Below are 18,864 nucleotides of genomic sequence, written 5' to 3' on the forward strand. Positions count from 1 at the left end.
TACTTCATTTTAAATTGAAGATTGTTTTTTTTTTTTAATGAGGACTGAATAAAATAGGAATACTCCTCTTTTCTTTTATGATTTACAAACATGAACAGGAAAGTGAAGACTGAATTGACTGTGTAACCCAGCATTTTAAATTTCTTATATTGACAGTAATAATTTAACTTTATTTGAAAACATTGACCTATATTAGTAAAGTATTTTAAATATTACAGTATCTGATTAAAAAAGTAGTTTTATATCTAACTGGAGAAAATCCCCCAAGTACATAATCTTGTTTAGTGCGTAGAATAATTTCAGGGCAGAAAAATGTCTGACTTGCTCTCGCTAGTCTATCTCATCCATTCTGCTTCTCTGAGATAATGAGTTATTTTGCTTGGATTTGAACTTGAGGTTAGGTCTTTCAAAGCTATTTTTTTCTAAACTGTTTTATCTGAATTTCACTCATTTCAGAATTACACATTGATCTTTCTAAAAAGCTATTTCTAATTTTAGATTGTGCTACCTCTTAATACTTTCAGGTTTAAGTTTATAAAGAAGCATTTTATTTTGCCGTAATTACTTTCAAGCCTCAGGGTAGTTCTGTAGTTCCACTGTTGTAGGATTTGGTAAACCAGTAAACAAGCTCACCTCATTATGATGTTTCACAATATTGTGTATTTTGTACATAATCACTCATTGACCAAATAGGAGTGCCAAGTGTGTGCCAGGATGCAGCCGTGACCCAGGTGGACCCCATCCTTGCCTTTGGTGGCCTGAACTCCAGTGGGGGAAGCCTGGCAGTCGTAATTTTGGATTATTGTCCTCACGTAGCCATTCCTGCATCTTTATCCTGGTGGTTACCCTTACCTGCATCTTTGTCACCTCTCTTGGTCCTTGCTTCTTGACCATAACCAGCACTGTGCAGCTACCAAATCACTAGGTTTTGTGCCAAGGTGTGTTAATACTTGCCGTGCCAGATTTTGTTAGTGAGTGGTTGCTTTTTTAATGAGCCTCACAGAAAGATCCCATAAATATCTGCAGCCCCCTAGTTGATGTGGTTCACCTCCCAGTGACTTCATGTGTATCTCTCTGTGTTATTCACTTTGAGAAGGAAAATAACTAAAGCATTGCTTAGTTTCCTACTGTGGCTGTAGTCTTCACAAATCTAAATCCTCGCATTAAAACAATATTGTGTGTTCTGAATACGATGCTTTCATTTAAGTCTGAATTGTGATGAATATGCATTATTTAAATGAAGTATAAACTTTCCCTGGAAAACACTGATCAAATCAAATGTCGCTAATTTGATTTCCATCAAATCCATGCCACTTTAAATTGCCTCAATTTGGAGAAGACAGAATTCTTAAAGGCGAAAGAAGTGTGAGGTTTCAATTGTCTACCTTTTTTACCACTCTGCTTGGCTGCTTCTAAATTATCTGTAAAAATTAAGAAGTGTAGAGATTTGAGGCCTGTTGCACGATTACTAAACATGGTGTTTTTTTGAGATGACAATTTGAATGCTATGGATAACAATTCTGGGAGTATGTGTAATGTCTCCCACTGTGCTCCCCCAAGTACACTTAGCTGCCCTTTTCTTCCCCAGCTCCCTGTACCTTTGTTGGAGCTCTTCCACGTGACCTGTGCTGTGCTTAGTCCCTCGTGTGTCTCGTTCCCATTGGGGAGACTACTATGGAAATGGGGCCTGGAGAGCAGAGTCCTTTGGTTTTCAGTTGCAATACTCCAATCTCAGGTGCCTTATTGTTGGACATTGCATACAAATTCAGTTGATATTGAATGTTGTCTTTTTTGTTGTTGTTAGAGTTTCCAGAATGGCTTCTGCACCAACTTCTAAATATAATTCACACTCCTTGGAGAATGAGTCTATTAAGAGGGTAAGTTGTGTTTTCAGCTTTATTTGTGCCTCTTTTTCTGCATTTCTCTTCTTATATTTGCATACTAGGTGGTCATTTCAGGCTTATTGAATTATTAGTTTCATTATTCATTCACATAGTGTGAATTCTTGAATATATGTGGTTTTATATGCTATCCTACCTTGTTCCAGAAAAGACAGAATGCCGTTTACATGTTAAGTTTTGCATTTGTAAATCCTTTCGTGGAACTTGAGCAGGCTGTTACACCTTCCTAAATATTGGCCTTATTTTCTGATTATGATAAAATGGTTGTATGACCGAAACAAATACAGCATTAAGAAAAAAATGTTCAAAGTATCAAGGAGAAAATTATGTCATTAGAGAGAGATTTTGAAACCTATATTGAAAGGAAGGGTTGAATTTAAAATAAGGTTTACTCATGGCTCTTTGAAGCTTTTGATACATTTACCAATTCTCCAGCTGAAAGGTTGATTTACACCCCAGCCGGCAGTGTACTGGGTGCTGAAGCGATCAGAAGGAAGCCAACTAGTGTCTTTGAATTTGTAGCTCCCTGAATACTAATGAGGGTGACCTTTTTTAAAAAAAAAAAAATAGTGTTTATTGTCCATTTGCTTTTCTTTTTTGAAGTGGCTGCTCGTGTCCTTTGCCTGTTTGCTTTTTGGGGTGTTTGAGGGATACTTTTCTATTGATTCATAAGTGTTCTTTACATATTGTGATAATCAGTTCTTTATAATATACAAGTCTTTTTCCTAGCTTATTATTGGCCTTGTGATTGTATTTGTGGCATTTTGATTTTGAAATACAGAGGTTTACATTTTTTTGTGTGTAATCACATCCCTCAGTCTTTTGTATTTCATATTTTCTGCTTTGGGTGTCATGTTTACAAGGACCTTTTTCATCCTCAAGATTATATAAGTTTTTAATGTGTTTTGGTATTGTTATGGTACAAGAAGCCGTTCTAAGCACAAGAGTTACTTCATGAAGCTAATTGTAAGTCCATGTGGAATGTGACTCTAATAGATAGTGTATCCCGTGTTAATCCCATGTTATCCTGTGTTAATCAAACATGTGTTTCCCTAATTTTGTGGTTGACTTCTACTTTCTTCGCCTAGCCCAGAACTCTGGTCTTTAAAGGGTATAATGAATATCAATGCTTGTTACGCCTGTGTTTAGTTAGTGAGAGGCAGCATTAAAGGGTGTTGACGATCTCTTTCTGGTCTTATCATTAGTGTAAGTTGTGCAGGTTTGCTCCCTATTGGGGAAGGCATTCCTGGCTGGGAGCAATCTGTCTTGCCCTCCTAGTTAAAATGCTTAGCTTACAAGCACTAACATGTGGAAAATTGGCTAGGAATTTTCACGTTGTGCCTGAATAAAAATGATAAAACCATCAAAAATCCAGCAGAGCACCTAACTTTGACAGCTTGTATCTGACCTAAATACACAACTGACACTCCCCTTATTTCATAATACTTCACATCTGCACAGCCCTCGATAATTCACCAAATGGTGCCTTGTGCATTTTGTGTCATCTCATCTCAAAAACCCTTTGAGAGAAGTATTACTAACTTTACACATGGAAAGTCATGCTGAAAAAGTCTTGTGCCTGAATAGATGTTAAGGATGTGGACATAGGCAGCGCATCCTTGGCATTGATTGGCGTGGACAGCTCAGTAAGGTTGGGGTCGACTGTGGGTGGCTAAACTGCTCAAATTCAATTCATAGTTTAAGTCTCAACAACAGATATTGGCAAGGATGTGGAGAAAGGGGAACCCAGTTACACACACACAACTTGCCATCAATATTCGTTAGCTGTGTTAACTTTTAGTCTGTAAATAACATTAGCACACTTTTCAGTATTAATTTTTAAACACCGGGTCCAAATGCTTTACAGTTAACAGCATTCAGGAAAGTGATAAAAAGTCAATATCAAGCATATTCTTTTTTTTTAATTTTTTAATGTTTATTTATTTTTGAGAGAGAGAGAGAGAGAGAGAGAGAGAGACAGAGAGACAAAGCACAAATGGGGAGGGATGGAGAGAGAGGGAGACACAGAATCCGAAACAGGCTCCAGGCTCTGAGCTGTCCGTGCAGAGCCCAATGCGGGGCTCGAACCCATGGACGATGAGATCATGACCTGAGCCAAAGTCAGACACTCGACTGACTGAGCCACCCAGGTGCCCCAATATCAAGCATACTCTGTAGACACACTTTGGCAGCTTTTTTAAAAATTTTAAATATTTAATCATCTAAATAATGGTAAATATCACTGTAATTTTTTTTCTTTTTAAAAAGTATGTTTTTGGTTGGTTGTGTTCCAGGTTGCTTAAAAACCTGTGCAAATGTAATGTCATTCCTTCTGATGCCCCTGTTTCATTTCCAGACTTCTAGGGATGGAGTTAATCGAGACCTCAGTGAGACTGTTCCTCGACTTCCAGGAGAAACTCGCATCACTGGTAAGGGTCCTGTGAATTTAGGATTCACATAGTGTGATGAGCATCCCAGCAGGGTCAGGTGGCTTCAGTCCCTCTTTCTCTTTTAGAAGTCACATTAAGATAAATAGGCTAGCTTTGTTTGAAAGTGTTAACATAAAGACAACCCTCTGCATTAGTTTCTTGATCAAAGAGTTCTTTCAAGAGTTTCGTGTGGTCCAGGATAATGATATTTTCCCCTCTGTACCCAAGACTGAGAATTATTTTAGAAAAGTGGATTATCTCTTGAACGTCCTTGTTGGAGCCCTAAGCTCTCATGGTTTGAGGTTGTAAGAACAAAGTAATACTAAATTTTTCCAGCCTATGATGTGTGCTTTTTAAAATGATCAACCTAAAGACTTAACATCTAAGTAGTCTTCCTTTGAAATATAGGAGACCATATTGGTTTAAAATATCTTTCATTTGTCCGAAAACATTTGTAGTAATGTAGTAGTACATTTGTAGTAATTTGATACAATATTTTGATTGTTTACTTATTTTTTTCATGATAAATTCATATTAAGGGGAAGGGATTTACTTTGGAAGGACCAGATCATTCTGGCTTAAGAATACAGAAGCATGTGACAGCTTCTAAGCCAAATGCTGATGTTGTGGGCATTCACATTTTGTATTGGGGTCAATACCCTCCCTCACCTCAGATCACCACATATTTGGTGGTGATACAGTTACCATTGTTTCAGGGAACTCTTTGGTTTGTTAACTAAGATCTGGGTTGTTTAGGTTAAATGGCTAAAACATGGTGTTGATTAGATTAATGTCATAAGATATGGTCCCTTTGTGAATTAGTTAGCCGTGCACCATGAGAAACTATTCCACGTCCACAGACTTGCACACATGATCCTAGTCTTGAAAAGAAAACCAGTGGCATGTGTCCATCCCAATTTCTGGATAAGAGCAGAGAGGATAGCTTACTTTGGGCGGTCTTCCTCTATGAGCTTTTGGTGCTCTGTATCAGTCAGATGCTTAACCGAGGTAGTAATTTATTGAATTAGCATGAAGTAGCCTTACTGGGTATTTTTCATTTAGTACCCATGGAAAAAGGGATTTCAAAGTAGTTAAAAAAAAAATTAAAACCCATTACCACATTCAAGGACACCCTTGAAAGATAACAGAAGGATATTTTTATTATAATAAATTTACTCTCCTGATTTAGTCTCCCCTTATGTTTGAGTCTACTAAAGATGTACTATTCTTTTGGCCATCTGTTTTTTTACCACTTAAATAATTGAAGTGAATCAAGCTTAACACTCTTCTCTGGACTATTAGAAAGAATAGACTATAGAAATATTTCAACCACTGACATTCATTTATTAAAAACGTCATGATGTCGGTATGATTAGAGGCTGGCAAACGGCAAATCCTGTCTGGTGGTTAGGCCATGAGACTGTCCTCCTCCATGAGTTGCCATCTTCTGGTTGAAGTAGCTCCGTAGTTACCTTTATAGCCACCTGGGGGGAGCAGTGGCTGTACCCTCCTTCACTTCTGCTCTCCAGCTTTTACCACCTTGCCCAAGCTGGTGACAGCATTTTGGTCAAGCTCAGGGGAGCAAAGCTGGTGCCTGGACATGACGTGTGGCCCCTCTTGACCTAGCACGGTAATGTGGAAACATTGCTGGTGCTTGCTTTCGACTTTTCTGGTGATCTTTTTTTTTTTTTTATTGTAGTTATTCTTAGCCAAATAGTTTATATTAAATTAGTGCCATTTGTTGTGTATTTTGGTATATATTTCCATTATTTTAGGGTACTTTTTTTATCTTAATAGACAAAGAAGTTATTTACATATGTCCTTTCAATGGCCCCATTAAGGGAAGAGTTTACATCACAAATTATCGTCTTTATTTAAGAAGTTTGGAAACGGTAAGTAGAATCTAAGACCATAAAGATGACCCTAACTGTTAAAGATAATGCTAAACTGTCTCTCTTCTACCTTGCAAGACTGACTGTGGACCAGATTAACATGGGAATGCATTTGCTTCTCAGCTCTTAATTTTTGGCTTACGCAAAGCTCATTTAACACTAACACCTGTATATGTAGGAATAGAGTGAATTTAAAAAGAAGTTTTTATCCTGGGAAATACTGGGGAGGGGTTGGTAACTAGACCCATTTGCTAGCCTGGAGAAGTTGGTTAATATAGAACCGTGGTTCTTCACCAGAAGCACAGATGAGAACCACTTGTGCTGCTTAACAGACACCACAGATGTCCTTGATGTCCTGCATCAGAATGTCCATATCTGTAGTTCATGTGTGGCTGTTATTTTTAAAACTTTACAGAGGAGGATGCTGATGTGAGTCTCTACTCTAGAACTTTCCTAGTGTTCAATTACAAAGTACCAGGTAGCAGTTTAGAACTAGGATGCCTATGGTATGGCTTAGTGCTGTTCTACCTTTTCATTCTAAGATGAAACGTTTGCCATAGCATTTCAAGGAATGTTCCGCTGATGGAACAATGAAATAGAGATGAGGTGCTCTAGAAGGGAAGGTAAGAGTATAGCTGTTGTGGCTGACACAGAAGGACTTACAGTAGATAGGTTGTTGTCTAGGCCAGCCTGAAGGGGCAGCTGTATTTTGGGGGTGGACCAAGGGGGGAATAAATAGATAGATAGATGGATAGATAGATAGATTGGTTGGTCCAGGGTACATGGAAGAATAGCCTAACAGTGGTTTATACACAGGAGATGGTGAGACTGTTTGGAGGAATCTAGCTTGTGTTTCATTGTTTTTACCCTATAATTTCTTCAGGACTGTGTTATTGATGCATTATCTTGATTGAATCAAGGCATATGACTGATGCTGACTAAGAAACATGGGCTGAATGGTGGTGGTACACTTAGGTGAGGTTATACACTGGTGTTAAAAGCTCATAGCCATCCAGGAAGGGTGGTCTCTAATGTCTTGCTGTGCAGGGCCCTTCCTCTGCAGCGTTTCTAATGCAGTACAGTTGAACACCCAGAAAGCACGTGTGTCCAACATGTGAAAAACAGCAAACCAGCCAATGTGCTGGACTACACAGGTGCGATTTGAAATGGTCTTAATCAACCAGGATTTGGGAGTGAAGCTAATAATATAAAGTTTAACATAGGTAACATTTACTTCATACAAACCGGTTGTACCAATAAAGGATGGAGGAGGTCTGTCTTAATAGTGGCTCAAGCTTATTTGATCCAGTAATTGGGCATGATTGATTAAAAAGTTAATATACCTGTAGGCTAAACTAACAAAACTATAATATAGCAAAATGAGACTGTAGTCCCATCTGAAGTGTCATGTTCAGATCCAGGTGCCATGTTTTGAGAGGGACATTGGCAAACCAGCAAGGGTTCAGACAAAGGGAACAAGGCTTGTGAAGAGGCTGTAGTATGAGCGATGATTAAAATAAGCGTCGATGTTTCCTCTGAAGACCGAAGGGAGGCATGACAGAGCTACCTTGGAGTGTTTGGAGTGCCTTCTGTGGAGCAGGGATCAGACTCATTCTGTACAGCTCCCAAGGGGCAAACTGGGACAGATTGAGAGATTTTTATGCTGATATATGCAAGAGTTGTCAAAAATGAGAATTAAAGCAAGTGTTACGGTGCCTTTCCCCTCTAAGAGTCTTGGCTCATTGGGCTGCCACGCGTGCCCAGTTCCATTTCATGCTGTCACTGATGATGAACTGGGGAAATTTTTTTTTAATTTTGTCTTTAATTTTGAGAGAGAGCATGGGAGGGCCAAAACGGGGGTGGGGAGAGAGAGAATCCCAAGCAGGTTTGGTACTGTCATGCAGAGCCCGATGCGGGGCTTGAACTCACAAACCGTGAGATCATGACCCAAGCAGAAACCAAGAGTCGGATGCTCAACCAACTAAGCCATCCAGGCGCTCCAAGTGGGGAGATTTTTAAAACTGGAGTGCCGTGACAGGATTGTATGATCTCAACTGCATAAAGCAAGCAAAAACTATCCATAGACAAGAGGCCAGAAGGAAATATAGCAAACGTCTTAGTACTTGGGGTATCTGGGGAGTGGAATTATACATGCTTTGTTTTGTCCCTTCCACTTGGAGTGAGCATGTATCACTTTTATAATTGGGAGAGCGCTTAGCAAGCTTTATTTTGTTCTTATACAGCATCTTAACAGGTGGGGATTAGCACCAAATGGGTGTACGAAATGCCCATTTGACACCAGCTCCTAACTTTTTCCTCCTTCCACTGTTTCACATAAACCTTTTGACCAATTGGCTATAACATTTAGTCCAAGTATAAAAGCGGGAAGCTAATGGCAGAAAACACCATATAAAGAAAGCCATGTAAGTGGTTCTGCAGAAGCCTCAAATCATAGTCTAGTGTTTCTCAAAGTCTAAATAAGAGCATCAGTTGTGGATTCTGCTGCAGACTGTGTGTTTGGCAAAGAGCTGTCCTCTCATGGGCATTTGGAAGCGGACACCTGTGTGTTTCAGGTATGTAAATACTGCAGTGGGAGTCGGCTGTCCCATTTGGTTGAGGTGTCAAGGGCAAGTTTCCTGTCTGCCCCACCCACCCCTGCACAGTCCCCTTCCCAAGGATGGTAGAAGCATAGTGGCTGTATCCTTAGATTGTCATCGTGGCCCTCCTTCATGATCTCCCCCTCCCCCACTGTCCCCTGCATGCTGCCTGCACAGTGATCCTCCGTGGAACGAGGCCAGCCAGCTTACTTCTCCATTCTATAACTCTCGTTGGCTCCCTATTGCCCATAGAATAAAATCTGCTGTCCTTTATATGGCATTAAAATCCTTGCAACTTCTCTCGCTTCGATCCACACCACTCCTGCCCATACTGTTCTTAAACCACCTTCCCTTCTCCCAACACGCAAGGCCCTTCCATGCATCTGTGTGGATGCATTGCACGTGCTGTTCTCACTGTCCCCAGATGCTCTTTCAGAAGCTGCTGTTTGTCCTTCAGAACCCACCTCAAAAATCACACCATCTTCGGAGCCTCCTCCAGCTCATGGTGAGGGACCCCCTCCCTCTTTGTGTCTCGGTAGCCTTTCCCCATGCCTCTCTGTTAGCATTTATTGCTGTGAGCCCTTTACTGGCCAACACTTCCTCTTTCCTTTTCGTGTTTGTTTCTCCTGAGCACTTGCCGCCACCTCCTATTTTATATATGTCACTGCTTCGTCTTGTTCCTTGGCTGTGTGAGGACAGGGATGCTTGTCTATCGCCCCGTGTCCCCTCTGTGCTTAGGGCCTGGCACATTGAAGGTGCCCAGTCGGGCTGTGCTGAATGAAGGAACTCTGGTGTTCTTTACTTGCTGCTATGTCTGTGGCCTTTACTAATGGTGCGTCTGCTTGGTCCTGTGTGCCTAGCTAGCACAGTGTCCACTAGATCATAGGCACTCAGTAAAAATGTATTCCATGAGTGAACTCGGGAGGGAACAGGCTTCATTGCTGTGGTGTCTTTTTTTTTAAGTTTGTTTATTTTAAGAGAGAGAGCATGAGCAGGGGAGGGGCAGAGACATGGGTTGGGGGGAGAATCCCAAGCAGGCTCCACACTCTCAGCATGGACCCCAACAAGGGGTTGGAACTCACGAACTGTGAGAGGTTTTGACCTCTCAAAACCAAGAGTCAGGAGCGCCTGGGTGGCTCAGTCGGTTGAGCGTCCGACTTCGGCTCAGGTCATGATCTCACAGTTTGTGAGTTTGGGCCGCGCATCGGGCTCTGTGCTGACAGCTCAGAGCCTGGAGCCTGCTTCGGATTCTGTGTCTCCTTCTCTCTCTGCCCCTCCCCCACATGTGCTCTGTCTCTCTCTGCCTCTCAAAAATAAAGAAAACTAATAAAAAAAATTTTAAAAACCAAGAGTCAGACGCTCAACCAACTGGGCCACTCAGGCGCCCTTGTCACTGTGGTTTGACCTCAATGTAGGCCCCACTAAATCATGGCATCTTGAATACCAACATTGCTTCTGGAGTTTGGAAATTTCATAGTTCCCTTTTGACCTTGAGGGTGTTCAGGAATTTGGCTTGGGGTCGATCTTGTGACCACAGCAGGGACACTTTAGGCACATAATAGTCTATAATCAGTACACCACCATGGGGAAGACTGCTTCAGCTTCCCTTCCAGGAACACTGGGTTCAAGTGCTATAGTGGGTGAGAAAAGCAAAGTAACCCTTTGTTCATGTGCTCTATACCTTTATTCCAGAACCTTCAGCAAGCAGCATGGTGAACTAACACTGAACTTGGTGAACAACTCAAAAACGAGTAATTGGGGTGTAATATGACAAAGCCCGCAGTGGTTGCATAATGCCACGAGGTTACGAGGGAGAGGGTGATTAACTGTGTGATGACTCATAGCATGCTTTGTAGAGGAGGTGATATTTGAACTGAGTCTTGACGAATGCTAACAATTTCCTGGACAGGAGGGAAGAGAGGGAGGAGCACATCAGGTAGAGAGTTTCCCTATCACTTGTATGACAATATGGAGAAGACCACATACTGTAAAACAGATGAGTTGTCTGTTGGAGATGGAGGGGAGCAGGGTGGCAGGAGATGATACTGGAAAAAGGGTGCACCCCAACAGTCTCGCAAGTCACGTGTCAGCGCCCACCTTCTGTGGACAACCACCTGGTGGATGTGGGTTTCTGGAAGGGATGTCAGGTTGCAGTGTGTCTGATGGATTAGGGAAGGAGACTGGAGGGAGGGAGAGCAATGGAAAAGTCAGCTGTCCAGGTGAGCATCCCGGGCCTCACAAGGTCACCGTTGCGCCGGGAGGAGGCAACAGCGTGGAAGGTTCAGGAGAATAGGGTGGCCCTTTGGAGGCGGGAGTTGGAGGAAGGACCTCAGGTGGCGAATGATGCCTGTGATCCTTTGCCTTTGAAATGAACCTCACAGGAGAAGGAACATGCGTGAGAGAAGCCCCTGGGGCTCTCAGAACACGTGGACTTGATCACCGTACAACCACTGGATAGAGATGTCTCTGAAGCAGTTGGAAGCGTGACTCTGAAACTTGCGAAGTTGTTAGCAACATCAGTGTTGGTGAACACCGCATACATCCATGCGATTACCTGAGAAGAAGATGTGACAAGGACATGCGGCCTGTGGCGAGAACCCTGGGGAGCACGAGCATTCTTGGTAGGGGGGAGGCAGGAAACGGGGGGAGTGCCAGCATAGAAGAGAAGTGGCAGTCTCAGCAGTAGAAAATGTGAGCGAAGGCTTTGGTGGAAGTTGGTATAGAAGAGAAAAGACTTGGGGCGCCTGGGTGGCGCAGTCGGTTAAGCGTCCGACTTCATCCAGGTCACGATCTCGCGGTCCGTGAGTTCGAGCCCCGCGTCAGGCTCTGGGCCGACGGCTCGGAGCCTGGAGCCTGTTTCCGATGCTGTGTCTCCCTCTCTCTCTGCCCCTCCCCCGTTCATGCTCTGTCTCTCTCTGTCCCAAAAAAAATAAATAAAAAACGTTGAAAAAAAGAAGAGAAAAGACTCAGGAAGGGAGCAGACCACGGACGGAATGCTGCAAGGCTCAGTGGGAGAAAGAGTGAGCAGAGGCCACAGAGGGTGGTCATTAGGTCACTGGGAGCCCTGGTGGGAACCGATTCTGTGGAGATGCCAGTCTGATCGGCATCTCGCTCCTTCCACCTCCCAGGCCTCGGCACAGCGGGCTTGTCTCCAGTCTCCCTCCCCAGGGCTTCCCCTGCTCCCTGGCTGCAGAGAACTCCGCTCCCTGCTGGCGATGCTCCTTCCCACATGCTGTCCCCATCTGGCCACAACTGACAGGCAGAGCGATTCCCTGGTCATCCCTGGGCTTCCTTTGGTTTCGAGTGCCACCTGTCTTCTGGCCCCTTTCTCATTCCTTGCTGCCCGCTCGAGACCCCTTGCCTTTTCACCCGCCATCCCAGATGCCTGGACTGAGGTGGGGGCCTTCAGCTCTGCCTCCCTCCCCAGTTCCTTCCTTCCTGGTGCTCTAGCTTCTCTGGGTGGCACTGCTTGTCTTCCAGTCATCCTGGGATCCCTACCCCTCCCCTCCCTTCTCCATAGTCCTCTTCACGCGTGCTGTGCCCCACCTTAGTCCAAGGTCTTGTCCCAGTCTGCTGGTGGGGCTACACATCAGCTTCCCTACCCGCAGCCTCTCCCCACTCCCTTCTCTCTGGCCCCCAAAGACATCCTTATAGTCATGCCCTCCCCTTCCTCAGAGGCTCGGCTCCTTTCCTCCCTCATTTCCAGTGCCTTAGCCAGGGAATTAGGGGCACCTTCCCACCTCTGTCTGGTGTGCCCACTTTGCGCTCTGGCTCAGGTGCCCTACTCACTGTCCCCCGACTAAGCCCTGTGCTTTCTGTTCTGGACATGCGTTCAGGCCAGTTTTTTTCACCTATAGCACGCATTCATCTCTACTAGAAAATTATTTTGGAATATTGAAGATAGAAAGTTTATAAAGAATACCCTAAACATCTATGGATCCACCACCCAGCTGAAGAAACCCCATCTCCCCTTTGCTGTGGAGGTAATCCCACTTGAAAGTTGGTATTTCTTGCTCCTGGTCACCCACACACCCCTTTCTAAACTAGAATGGACTACAGCGGATGCATGGCAGCTAGACGAATACAGGATTTTGGGCCTTCCAACTGAGCAATGCTGATGAGATGAGAAACATGTTGTGCACACACCTTCCATTTTCTGATGGTTAAGTCAGAAATAGTGTGTTCTTCCTGGATTAAATTCAAGGACAAATCTCTCTGAAAGGAACACAGTGATTCCATTCTCCAGGCAGAGTATTACCCAAACATTCTTCAGTCCCATTTAAGACCCTCTATAAGGATATGGGACACACGTTCATCTTTACTTGGTAAATGTATTTCTTTGAGGGACTAGAAAAATGAGGTCCATTTCCTTAGCTTTTTGATGGTTTACCAGTCAGTGTACAGACAGGACTTGGAGAAAGATGAATGGATGGTGGTGTGTCTGTCAGAATCTGTCTCTAAAATACGCAGTTCTGAAATGAGCTTTGGGCAGGTGCTGGGTATTGTGCCAGCTGGAAGCTGGGTGTTTAACAAGAGTGGGAGCACTTCGGTTCTGTGGTCTCCGTCACTGGCTGCAACTGGAGGTGTAAGCCTCGGACACCACCCTTGCCTTGTGGTATGGACAGTCAGAGCCACATGTGTATTCTTTCCCAGAGGGAAGGCCCGTCTCATTCATTACAAGGATGACTGACAAGGATTCCTATAATACTTTTCTTTTCAAGAAAGTCCATTGGAGGCTTTTCAAGATTGTTCTTTCTTGGGTTCCTCAGGCTAATAGATTTAGCACCTGTTTTTGTTTTAAGGGAGCTGAAATAATGCAAAAAAGACTGTAATAATAAAACATTCTCTTGTGTCTATAAGTAGGAAAGTCAGCGGGAGCGTGGGACCTGCGCTGTAGGTATTCTGCTAAACTTCAGTCTTGAATCCTCTTACACTGCTGCTGCAAAATGAATGCTGTCGTCGGTTAAAACAATGCCTGCTGCCACCTTCGGTTCCCTTGCCCCTTGTTGCCATATCATTCCCACTTTTCTAGTCCCCAAACTTGAGAGTCTGTGGGCTACTGAACCCTGCTGTGCAAGTCCCATAGTAGATTTAATTCATTAGTCCCTTTACAAGTACAGGCTTTCAAACCTCAGGGTCTCCTCCCGCCTGGGCAGTTCTTTGGATTTCAGGTTGACTTCTTCCGTCCCCCACTGTGTCACTGACAAACCTTCCATGTTCTTTAGCGGACTGCCTCTCTTGTTCTGCTGAACAGGTAAAAGCCCTCCTCTTTGAGCTGCTTTCCTGCCCCCCCCCGCCACTACCCACTGATATCTGTCTGTTTTCACCCATCCTTTCCTCCTCTCATCTGAGAGGAAGGGACTAGTTGCCTTTTTGAAAACAAAATTCCTCTACTTGAGCCTTTTTTCCTTTCCTCTTTTACTTCCTCTGGAGTGTAGTGCCCCCTCAGTCATTCTCTGTCTTCCAGTTGTGGTGTCTGTTGGCTCCTTTGTCCCCACCCGGCCCCACAGACCTGCTCACGTCTCTATGTCTTGGATCCCTGCTACCCACCCTGCCCCAATACTACCATCCTCTTTCTTCCCCTTCTTTAGGAGACTTCTTTAAAAATTAGTCCACACTCACTGCTTCTGCCTCCAGACTGTTAACTCCTTCGTGTTTTGTGGTCTGACTTCTGTTCCCTATTGAAAGTCCTCTTTCAGTGCTCAATTCCAAGTGGGCTTGGTTGAGTTCTCAGCTCCTTTTAAAAGTGTATTTATTTCGGGAGAGTGAGAGAGAGGGAGAGAGAGAGAGAGAGGCAGGCAGACAGTAAGAGAGAGCATAGGGGAGAGGCAGAGAGAGAGAGGGAGAGAGAGAATCCCAAGCAGGCTCTGCACTGTTAGCACAGAGCCCGATGTGGGGCTCAGTCTCACAAACTGTGAGATCATGACCCGAGCCAAAATCAAGAGTCAGACATTTAACAGACTGAGCCACCCAGGCACCCTAAGCTCTCAACTCTTTAACTTCTGTGCAGTGACGGATATTGTTGACTACTCTTTCTTTCCTCTGTAATTTTCTCCATATTTCTTGGGTCTTCCCCCACGTCTGCCATTTTGCCTTTATTACCACCCATTTTTTCCTTCTTACTTCCTAGATATATATTGTCCCCAGAGTTTGCTTCTTTCTCAGCTGTCAGTTGCTCTCCGGTTCTATAGCTCTAGTCCTAATCTTTCATTCCTTATTTGTTGACCATTCGAGAGGCCGCCGTGTGTCAAGCACTGTGCCAGATGCTAGGATCCAGTGGTGTGCACAGCAGACACAGTCTCTCCCTCATGAAGCTTTAGTTTTGATGGGACTGCCAGGCATTAATCAGATACTCATACCAGGTATATGACAACAAGTTGTTGTGTTGCTTGTGAGTAGCACAGGTGTGCAGTTGTTTGAGGAGCCTGGGAAATTGTCCTGAGAAAATGATGCTTCACCCCTGATCTGAAGAATGAATGTGAAAAGAAAAGAAAGGAAAGAAAACAATGAATAGGGATTCCCTAGATGTTTGGCAGAGACTGGGTGGGAGACAATGGGCAGAGAGAACAGCCCGTGAGAGGCCCTGAGAGCAAAGGGAACATGGACCGGTGAGCGAGCAGGTGGCTGGGTTGGTGGTGGGAAGAATGGCAAAGAGTGAGCGGGAGGGAGAGGGGTTGGGGGCCAGATGGCTGAGACCTGGTAGATCCCGTTAAGGATGGAGGTGTTTGGAGTTGAGCAGTGAGAAGTTTTGGAAGCGCTTTAAGCAAAGGAATGATACAGCCTCAGACTGACTTTTGTAAGCGATCAGCTGTGTGGAGGGCAGACTCTAAGGGGAGCAACGGTCCATGCAAAGAGGCTGCTGTGCCTATTCCAGTGGCCCAGAGAAGTTGCTGCTAGAAGTAGAGAGGGGTTGATGGACTCAAGATTGATTTAAGAGATAAACGTGGGAGACCGGATGAGGGATAACAGAGAAGGGGATGTCAAGGATGACTCCTAGGTTTCCAGCTTTTGTAACTGCGTGGATGGAGCACCAGCCACTGAGATGGGAAGACGTAATTGGGAGAGAGAAACATCACATGATTAGTTCTGGACGTTCTGAGTTCAAGGGGCCTTTGGAGTCTCTCCCAGTTCTGTATTTCCAGCTGCCTCCTGGTTATCTATACTTGATTAATTTACCATAACCTCCAGCCCAGTGTATCTCAAAGTGACCATGTTAATCTTTCTCTAGAACCCCTTTTGTGTTCTTTACGTCTCTTTGTGGGACCACATCTCTCGTCTGGGCCTAAATCTGAGTCATTGTTGATGCGTCCCCAGTGGCTCATTGTCTTCTCTTCTCAAAACACATCTCATGGATCCCATTCACCCCAATCCAAGCCCTGGGGTGCTCCCCAGGGAATTCCCCTGCCATCCTTTTGTAAACTTGACCCGCTTGCTTTTTTTTTTTTTCCCCTGCAAAATCCCCATACTTTCCCACATGTGTAGCTGATGTCACTGTTACCTGTGTTTGGAAGGCAGATCTCCCAGCTGCTATCATTCCATCCTGTAAGGATCATTTTTCACATCGCCATTGCCCCAGAACCTTCAGGAGACCCAACCAATAGGAAATTGTTTTGCCCTCCTCTGACCTCTCAGCCCATTTGTCTGGATGTGGGTGGTTTGCTTTGGTTTTTGTGGCTCTTGTACTTGCGGCCTGGCGGCATGGCTATTTGGGTACCTGTGTGTTCTCTCCCAGTCTGTGCCCTGGGCTCCGTGAGGGTGGTGCTTGCATATTGTCTCCGTGGCTCCCGGCATCCAGTGTGGCTTCTGTTACCCTGTACACACTCGAGAAAGACAGTAAATGCTTGCGTCTCTGCAGAGTTCGTGTTCTGTTTACTTCCCCACTATTTTAGATCCTTAAATGTATAGAATTTTGAGTTAGAATGGGCCTTTGAGAATTCTTAAATATTTAATGATATTTAGATAGTAACAACTCAGGTTTCTACAGAGTTAAGCTAATTTTTCTATTCCTGGATCTTCCAGTTTGGCCTGCTAGGTTATCTGATCTTGAACCTGTCTCTCGGGGAGAACATGGCAAGTAGCCTCATTAAACTATGGGTGTCTTTGGTCAGGAACTGGCTGGTTCTCCTCAGTGTCCTTTTTTCTGTTGGGTCAGGATAGTCAGAGCTATAGAGTTTCCTCCATACAAGGACAAAGGACAGTGAGGTCTCCTCTCACTTTAAATTTTTTTACTTTTTTGGTTGCATTCTTGCTTCCTTGTTGATGTTAGAGTATGAGACTTTTATTTAGTATCTCATCTGTGTATTTTTAGATCTAACTGTAAGTTTGGTATTTAAGCATATAGTTGGACACTCCTAAATCTCAGTCTAAACAGACTGCCTGATCGTGTGCTTCTATTTTATGTTATTCTTAATTTTTTAAGTATTTTTTTATTTATTTTTGAGAGAGAGACAGACAGACAGAGGGAGACCGTGTAAGCCGGGGAGGGGCAGAGAGAGAGAGGGAAGACAGAGAATCCGAAGCAGGCTGCAGGCTCTGAGCTGTCAGCACAGAGCCCGATGCGGGCCTCGAACTCACAAACCACGAGATCATGACCTGAGCCGAAGTCAGACGCTTAACCAACAGAGGCACTTCGGCACCCCTGATAGTTTTCAATAACTAGATTGTATGGAGAGGTAAATACGTTATAATATGCAGCTACAAATGTACAGTTACTGAGTACTGTCTCCTTTTCTCTAGACACTTGGGTTTGAGTCATGTAGCGAGGTGTCTTTCCCCACGGCAACAACTATAACCTGTGTCCTTATGGGTACAAAGAGACCTCTAGCTGTTTGCAAGGGCGTACTGATCCACATTTGTAGAGCACAGTTATATCTTCCAAATGCTAAAATAGTCTTCACGTAATAATAACTTCCTTTGTTTTGTAGCTACCAAATGACAGGCACCATGCCAGGTGCTTAAGTCCGTGATCTTTAATCATCCCTACTTGACAGGAAAATGTGGCCAAGAGGTACCATCACTTGCCAAAGCCATTCAGCTAATAAATGCCAAAGCTCTACTTTGAACCAATTTTGTGCAACATAAGAGCTTGTGCTCTTTTCTCTACACTGTGATAACTGTGCTCTTACGTTTCCTTTACCTTTTTATTTTGAAATAATTATGAACACTCAAGAACTTGGAAAACTACTACAATACCTATAGCCCCTCCAATAACTATGCTGCTTGATCACAACCAGGAAATTTATGGCACAATACAGTCGACTGAGACCCTGACTACTTGAATTTCACCCGTGTTTCATGCACTCATGTTTTCATGTTTCTGCATACAATCCTATGACATTTGATCCCATGTATCACGTAACCACGCACTAGCAATCAAGAAAAGCAGCCATTTTGCCAGTGTGAAAGAACTTCCTCATGCTGCCCCTGTATAGCCACACCCTCCTTCCCCTCGACCCCTGACAACCACTCCTCTGTTCTCCATCTCTACAATTTTGTCACTTCAAGAATGTCCTAAGTCGACTCCTATAGTGTGTGACCTTTGGACATTGGCCTCATCCACTCAAGCATGATGCTCCGAAGAGCCTTCCAGGTTGGTGTGTGTGTCCATACTTCATCCTTTTTTGTAGCTGGGTTGTATTCCATGGCATGGATGTACCACATTCTTAGACTTTTTGAATTTTTAGGATACCTATAAGCTGTATTCATATTTTATAAAGAAATGCTTAGTTTTTCTGTTATATAAAGGAGAAGGATTGGAAGTAAAACTTCAGCTTTCCTTGTATCCCCCAAAAGGATATCTTCTAAAGAACGAAAATTCAGTGAGCACCTTTAAAACATTTTCTTTATTATCAAAGTAATCACCGCAATAAAGGAAGTATTGGATTTAAAAAACCTGTGTAGGTCTCCCTTTGTCCATGTGGCTTTTACGTTACTGTAGCCCGTGTAGTTTGTATGCTGCTGCTTCCCACGTAAGCTTATTTTTCCACGTCCTGTAATTATTTTAGTAGCCGCATGCTTAGTCCATCACATTGACGAGTGGTAATTT

General features: G+C 43.8%; 1 protein-coding gene across 4 annotated transcripts in view; it reads left to right on the top strand.

The window, feature by feature from the left end:
- The window catches only part of MTM1 (myotubularin 1), a 109,810-nt gene that overhangs the window by 21,749 nt on the left and 69,197 nt on the right, over positions 1–18,864 (top strand). For 3 of the 4 annotated variants that reach the window (XM_058713681.1, XM_058713684.1, XM_058713682.1), the window contains exons 2-4: positions 1,805–1,877; positions 4,258–4,330; positions 6,128–6,222. In XM_058713681.1, coding sequence (XP_058569664.1) covers positions 1,815–1,877; positions 4,258–4,330; positions 6,128–6,222 — 231 coding nt within the window. In that variant the 5' untranslated portion in view covers positions 1,805–1,814. The remainder of the gene's footprint in view (positions 1–1,804; positions 1,878–4,257; positions 4,331–6,127; positions 6,223–18,864) is intronic. The other variant, XM_058713683.1, reaches the window with a different exon arrangement.

Source organism: Neofelis nebulosa, chromosome X (assembly GCF_028018385.1).
Source record: "Neofelis nebulosa isolate mNeoNeb1 chromosome X, mNeoNeb1.pri, whole genome shotgun sequence".
Classification (NCBI taxonomy): domain Eukaryota; kingdom Metazoa; phylum Chordata; class Mammalia; order Carnivora; family Felidae; genus Neofelis; species Neofelis nebulosa.